General features: G+C 54.8%; 1 protein-coding gene across 1 annotated transcript in view; it reads right to left on the reverse strand.

The window, feature by feature from the left end:
- Positions 1 to 868: 868 nt before the first annotated feature.
- The window catches only part of rapgefl1 (Rap guanine nucleotide exchange factor (GEF)-like 1), a 19,251-nt gene continuing 12,644 nt past the window's right edge, over positions 869 to 7,475 (reverse strand). The window contains 1 exon segment of the mRNA XM_067230883.1: positions 869 to 2,677. Coding sequence (XP_067086984.1) covers positions 2,553 to 2,677 — 125 coding nt within the window. The 3' untranslated portion in view covers positions 869 to 2,552.

The raw sequence follows: 7,475 nt of genomic DNA on the forward strand, positions 1-7,475 counted from the left end.
TCTAAGGGGGAGAGGATGGTGTGTCTAATGGGGAGGGGAGGGTGTGTTTAAGGGGGAGGGTCAGGGTTTGTTTCAGGACAGGACCAGGGGTCTCCAACTCCTGCCAGGTCCAGACTCCATGCACCACGTCTAATAACATCAAATCTGAGTTTCAGTAGAGATGATGACTGTAAACACTGACTTCTGTACAAAAACAAAACGCAATAAGACTGAAAAATCCCCCCCATTACCCCCCCCCCTTACACTCAATTAAGAAATCAAAACAACCAAAACAACTAAATAGTTAAGCTGTACAATTCATGAAGTCATCAACCATCAATAGTAGACCTTTGTCTTTCAGCTCGTTAGATAACTGTACACACTTTTTCACATTTACAAAACAAATCAGATAATCTCAGTGAGTAATCCATTTCGTAGCTCATTCATAAAATAGAGTCTCCATATTATTTAGTTATTTACACAGCGTAGAAGTATTTACATTATAGCTTAATCATACAGGAGTCGCAGGCAGTCCTCTAGGGGTCACGACCCAGGAAGTGGTCCTGAGAGAGTCACAGGCAACGAGTGATGATGTCACCTTCCATGGGTCCACTTACTCACGTCTTGAGCACCACCCTGGACAAGCAGGTCTGAGAGTGCTGGCTAAAATAATCTGACAGAATGACCAGCCAGTCCAATGACAAGGAGCTACACGCCTAGCTTATCTGTCCTTCAAACCCCCTCAGACCTTTAGGATTGGCCAAGGTGCTGACATAATATCCAGCCTAAAACTCCTCATACAAGATCTTCTATAATCAATATTTTAGAGAACAATGTCATGATACATGACGCTCTGGATAAGAGCGTCTGCTAAATGACTAAAATACATGCGGTGATAGGGATGAGGTTGCCATGGCTATAGCAGGTAAAGACTCAGGGTCAGATTCACCAAGGGTTTGTGCCAGGTGTAAAGTTTCCATCTGTTTATACAATTTTCAATAAGCGACACCGAATCTGAATTGTTATTTAGCTCAGGATCTCTCCTCTATGATGAATTCCCTTCAGGAAAAAGAAATCACATAAGCGATAAACACTTAGCAAGTCTGCAACCACAGTCTGTGCGGTAACGTAGCATGATACTTAACGGTCGTACTGTACAAACAAAACAGAACTGTACTGAACTGAGCCATATTAAAACTGAATACAATATCACCATCATATCACTCTTGTTTTATCCTCATTAAATGGAGCCCTGAGGTGAGGCAAAAGTGCTTTGTTGATACAAATAAGTTGGCCAACCATTTTCTGTACATGTTGGCCAACTATTGATCTGTACATGTAGAGAAGTTACACCTTCAGTGATCAACCACTGAATCAACCAGTAGAGAAAGCTCTTATATGTGGGTAGCCTGACAGGAAATGATGCGGTTCAAACTCTCTTCATCATAATGAAGCTTGTGATAAAGGTACTCAGAGAACCTTTACCTGACCTAAGGTACTCTGAGTGTCTGTCGAAGAAACTACTCACAAAAACAAGAAATCCCCTTTCTATTCCAAACAACAAAGAAATTCAGTAAGCCTACACCCAAATATAATTAAACATTAAAGCTCCTTGTCTAGGTTGATCCTCTCAGATAGTTTATGGCTGAAGGCGCGAACCTCACGTTTTTCCCAACCCGTTACAGCAGTAACAGCAGTAGCTGTTTGAAGAAACAGGAGAGTCTGACGTCCAGGCCCTGGCCTGCTGAGAGCTGACCGCGTCCGGGGGGGACGAGCCCGGCTTATAAAAGGGGTAGCACAGACGTGGTCAGGTGTGAGGGAGGTGTCGGGGTCAGATTGTCTCACGCCTGAGTGTAGGTCAGGAGGAAGGACAGAAAAACAGGGGGCGCAGTCCGAGTTGGTGGTTAAAAGTGTTCAGACCTCTAGACAGTCAGGTTGGCGTGGAAACAGCCGGGCAGTGCTGTTTGTGAGGATACGCTCTGAGTTACCCACTCGACAAACTGATACGTTGTCAAAACGTCAGGTCGACATCGCTGACAGAGTCCTGCACCTCCACCTGTTCTACACCATACGTTTCTATCATTCTAGAAGGTTCCACCTTCAGTCTGTATTTCAGCTGTGTTCCGGACAACCTGGAATGTTCCAGAAGCCCGCTAGTGAAATGAGTTCCGACAGAGAGAGAGAGAGAGAAAGAGAGAGAGAAAGAGGGGGCTTTGGTGGCAGTGAGAACTGGGAAGAATTCGCGACACAGCTGACGGCATGAGTGGTTGTCGAGAGACAGGTTGAGTCAAGTAAACAGCAGGCCCAGTTGTTTATCCACATCCTCGAATTACCGTCCATTCAGTTCTTCACACGTTCTTGAACCCCACCTTATTTACGGATGACCAATAGCAGAGTCCTACAACCACAGAATTCCACCGCGTCAGTTAGTCCCAGAGGGTCTTAATCACTGGCTGGTGACACTGACAGACAACTCGTCCAATAAGAAGTGGGAGGTGCAAGAAGGGCCGGTTGTTGTTGAGTTTGAATCCTCCCGTCTCGGGGTCCATCTCTCCATCCCTCACCCCCGTCTCTCACATGTCTTTGGGCTCCAGTTTGCAGGACATGTCGAACAGCAGGTTCTGATTGTCGATCACCTGCAGCTGGCGGATGTAAGCCTTGGTCTGGAGGTGGGAGGGAGACGGTTCAGCTTCCGTGACTGGAGAGAGAGGTGGGGAGACAGGGAGGAAGAAGGGAGGGGGAGGGAGGTGGGGAGACAGGGAGGAAGAAGGGAGGGGGAGGGAGGTGGGGAGACAGGGAGGAAGAAGGGAGGGGGAGGGAGGTGGGGAGACAGGGAGGAAGAAGGGAGGGGGAGGGAGGTGGGGAGACAGGGAGGAAGAAGGGAGGGGGAGGGAAGGAGGGAGACAGGGAGGAAGAAGGGAGGGGGAGTGAGGGAGACAGGGAGGAAGAAGGGAGGGGGAGGGAGGTGGGGAGACAGGGAGGAAGAAGGGAGGGGGAGGGAGGGAGGGAGGGAGACAGGGAGGACGAAGGGAGGGGGAGGGAGGGAGGGAGAAAGAAGGGAGGGGGAGGGAGGGAGACAGGGAGGAAGAAGGGAGGGGGAGGGAGGTGGGGAGACAGGGAGGAAGAAGGGAGGGGGAGGGAGGTGGGGAGACAGGGAGGAAGAAGGGAGGGGGAGGGAGGGAGGGAGACAGGGAGGAAGAAGGGAGGGGGAGGGAGGGAGGGAGACAGGGAGGAAGAAGGGAGGGGGAGGGAGGGAGGGAGACAGGGAGGAAGAAGGGAGGGGGAGGGAGGGAGGGAGACAGGGAGGAAGAAGGGAGGGGGAGGGAGGGAGGGAGACAGGGAGGAAGAAGGGAGGGGGAGGGAGGAAGAAGGGAGGGGGAGGGAGGGAGGGAGACAGGGAGGAAGAAGGGAGGGGGAGGGAGGTGGGGAGACAGGGAGGAAGAAGGGAGGGGGAGGGAGGGAGACAGGGAGGAAGAAGGGAGGGGGAGGGAGGTGGGGAGACAGGAAGGACGAAGGGAGGGTGAGGGAGGGAGGGAGACAGGGAGGAAGAAAGGAGGGGGAGGGAGGGAGACAGGGAGGAAGAAGGGAGGGGGAGGGAGGTGGGGAGACAGGGAGGAAGAAGGGAGGGGGAGGGAGGGAGACAGGGAGGAAGAAGGGAGGGGGAGGGAGGTGGGGAGACAGGGAGGAAGAAGGGAGGGGGAGGGAGGTGGGGAGACAGGGAGGAAGAAGGGAGGGGGAGAGAGGGAGACAGGGAGGAAGAAGGGAGGGGGAGGGAGGTGGGGAGACAGGGAGGAAGAAGGGATGGAGGTGGGGAGACAGGGAGGAAGAAGGGAGGGAGGTGGGAGGTGGGGAGACAGGGAGGAAGAAGGGAGGGGGAGGGAGGTGGGGAGACAGGGAGGAAGAAGGGAGGGGGAGGGAGGTGGGGAGACAGGGAGGAAGAAGGGAGGGGGAGGGAGGTGGGGAGACAGGGAGGAAGAAGGGAGGGGGAGGGAAGGAGGGAGACAGGGAGGAAGAAGGGAGGGGGAGTGAGGGAGACAGGGAGGAAGAAGGGAGGGGGAGGGAGGTGGGGAGACAGGGAGGAAGAAGGGAGGGGGAGGGAGGGAGGGAGGGAGACAGGGAGGACGAAGGGAGGGGGAGGGAGGGAGGGAGAAAGAAGGGAGGGGGAGGGAGGGAGACAGGGAGGAAGAAGGGAGGGGGAGGGAGGTGGGGAGACAGGGAGGAAGAAGGGAGGGGGAGGGAGGTGGGGAGACAGGGAGGAAGAAGGGAGGGGGAGGGAGGGAGGGAGACAGGGAGGAAGAAGGGAGGGGGAGGGAGGGAGGGAGACAGGGAGGAAGAAGGGAGGGGGAGGGAGGGAGGGAGACAGGGAGGAAGAAGGGAGGGGGAGGGAGGGAGGGAGACAGGGAGGAAGAAGGGAGGGGGAGGGAGGGAGGGAGACAGGGAGGAAGAAGGGAGGGGGAGGGAGGAAGAAGGGAGGGGGAGGGAGGGAGGGAGACAGGGAGGAAGAAGGGAGGGGGAGGGAGGTGGGGAGACAGGGAGGAAGAAGGGAGGGGGAGGGAGGGAGACAGGGAGGAAGAAGGGAGGGGGAGGGAGGTGGGGAGACAGGAAGGACGAAGGGAGGGTGAGGGAGGGAGGGAGACAGGGAGGAAGAAAGGAGGGGGAGGGAGGGAGACAGGGAGGAAGAAGGGAGGGGGAGGGAGGTGGGGAGACAGGGAGGAAGAAGGGAGGGGGAGGGAGGGAGGGAGACAGGGAGGAAGAAGGGAGGGGGAGGGAGGTGGGGAGACAGGGAGGAAGAAGGGAGGGGGAGGGAGGTGGGGAGACAGGGAGGAAGAAGGGAGGGGGAGAGAGGGAGACAGGGAGGAAGAAGGGAGGGGGAGGGAGGTGGGGAGACAGGGAGGAAGAAGGGATGGAGGTGGGGAGACAGGGAGGAAGAAGGGAGGGAGGTGGGAGGTGGGGAGACAGGGAGGAAGAAGGGAGGGGGAGGGAGGTGGGGAGACAGGGAGGAAGAAGGGAGGGGGAGGGAGGTGGGGAGACAGGGAAGAAGAAGGGAGGGGGAGGGAGGGAGGGAGACAGGGAGGAAGAAGGGAGGGGGAGGGAGGTGGGGAGACAGGGAGGAAGAAGGGAGGGAGGTGGGGAGACAGGGAGGAAGAAGGGAGGGGGAGGGAGGTGGGGAGACAGGGAGGAAGAAGGGAGGGGGAGGGAGGGAGGGAGACAGGGAGGAAGAAGGGAGGGGGGGGGAGGTGGGGAGACAGGGAGGAAGAAGGGAGGGAGGTGGGGAGACAGGGAGGAAGAAGGGAGGGGGAGGGAGGTGGGGAGACAGGGAGGAAGAAGGGAGGGGGAGGGAGGTGGGGAGACAGGGAGGAAGAAGGGAGGGGGAGGGAGGTGGGGAGACAGGGAGGAAGAAGGGAGGGGGAGGGAGGGAGACAGGGAGGAAGAAGGGAGGGGGAGGGAGGTGGGGAGACAGGGAGGAAGAAGGGAGGGAGGTGGGGAGACAGGGAGGAAGAAGGGAGGGGGAGGGAGGTGGGGAGACAGGGAGGAAGAAGGGAGGGGGAGGGAGGTGGGGAGACAGGCAGGAAGAAAGGAGGGGGAGGGAGGTGGGGAGACAGGGAGGAAGAAGGGAGGGGGAGGGAGGTGGGGAGACAGGGAGGAAGAAGGGAGGGGGAGGGAGGGAGGGAGACAGGGAGGAAGAAGGGAAATGGAGGCATAGAGAGAGGGGGGGAGGGAGAGGTATTAGGGGAAGGAGGGAAGAAGGAGTAAGTTACAGTCAAGTTTGATCCATCCAACATTACATGACATGCAAAACACAGACTGAGGCAAACTACATTCACCCATAGCTGTCATGGAGCTGCAGATGTCCTGCAGTTCCATGGCCTGACCACCAGGGGGAGGTAAACACTGTAGTGTTGCCTGCTATGTGGTTTCTGTCTCACATCCCAACACACTAAATCTGGCTGCAGCAGGCTGGCAGGAATGAACAGAACTGGTTTGGTTCAGTTCAACAACAATACACTCACTGCTCACCAAGGCTATCAATAGACACACACACACACATGTACACACACACAGTTGTTCTCTATTCTGACTGCAGTAAGACATGCCATGCGTCATCCTCTAATGTTCTGTTCCACACACACACACACACACAGACACCCATGAGCATGAACCTATTCATTAAGATTACATGTTAATGTAGTCTTGTCCAATTATGGCTAGAGATAGTTCTGTTTTTCTTAGCTGACACGCAGTTACTGTCTAGTGTGTCTGTCTGTGTGTGTGTGTGTGTGTGTGTGTGTGTGTGTGTGTGTGTGTGTGTGCGTGTTTCTGACAAAAAGAGCAAAAGAGAGAAAGGAGAAAGGATAGCAGGTAATTTAGCGTTGATCATTAAGCCTGCAACAACACAATCCAGTAAGTTTACTAACAGGTTCTTCACTGTACACAGTGCTGAATCCAATGCAGCACAGTAACTACACACCTCTATACATCAGCATGGATTATTTATACTGTAGGTGTAGTGAGACATGCATGAAGCACTCATAATAGGCTTTCAGGGTACCTACTAATGAGATGCTGTCTGAACACCTCACATGCAGGTGTAGTGTTGGGGAATGCTAGTCTGTATAGCTATCCTGTAGAGCTAGCCTGTATCGCTAGCCTGTATCGCTAGCCTGTGTGGCTAGCCTGTGTGGCTAGCCTGTGTGGCTAGCCTGTGTGGCTAGCCTGTGTGGCTAGGCTGTGTGGCTAAACTGTGCCACTAGCCTGTGTGGCTAGCCTTTATTGCTAGCCTGTAATGCTAGCCTGTGCGGCTAGCCTGTATCGCTAGCCTGTGTGGCTAGCTTGTATCGCTAGCCTGTATCGCAAGCCTGTGTGGCAAGCCTGTATCGCTAGCCTTTGTAGCTAGGCTGTGTGGCTAGCCTGTATCGCTAGCCTGTATCTCTAGCCTGTAATGCTAGGCTGTGTGGCTAGTCTGTATCGCTACCCTGTAATGCTAGGCTGTGTGGCTAGCCTGTATCACTAGCCTGTAATGCTAGGCTGTGTGACTAGCCAGTAATGCTAGGCTGTGTGGCTAGCCTGTATCGCTAGCCTGTAATGCTAGGCTGTGTGGCTGCTTTTCAAGGTGGTGGCCATTCAGTGGCGACTTTGTCTGGTCTTGTCGGTGCTTTTCAAACCATAACATATTTAGGCTACGCCTTGAAGAGCCAGATGAGTGGGCTGTCGGCTCCGCAGACCGTTGTGCAACCAGACGCACTGTTAGCAAGGTAGAACAACAAGAGGAACGCCCAGTGGTGAGCAGGTTATGTAAGCTCACCGGCCAGGTATGGTGTCATAGGTAGATGTCTGTGAGACTCCTGCTAATGGCTCTTAGCAGACACAGTTGTGTGTGTGCATGTGTGTGTGTGTGTTTGTGTGTATGTGTGTGTGTTCGGGCTGGGTTATGTAAGCTCACTGTCCAGGTAAGTGTTATAGACTGCTGCAAATGGCAGAGTTATGCATGTCATCTA

Source organism: Osmerus mordax, chromosome 3, assembly GCF_038355195.1.
Source record: "Osmerus mordax isolate fOsmMor3 chromosome 3, fOsmMor3.pri, whole genome shotgun sequence".
NCBI classification, from domain to species: Eukaryota; Metazoa; Chordata; class Actinopteri; order Osmeriformes; family Osmeridae; genus Osmerus; species Osmerus mordax.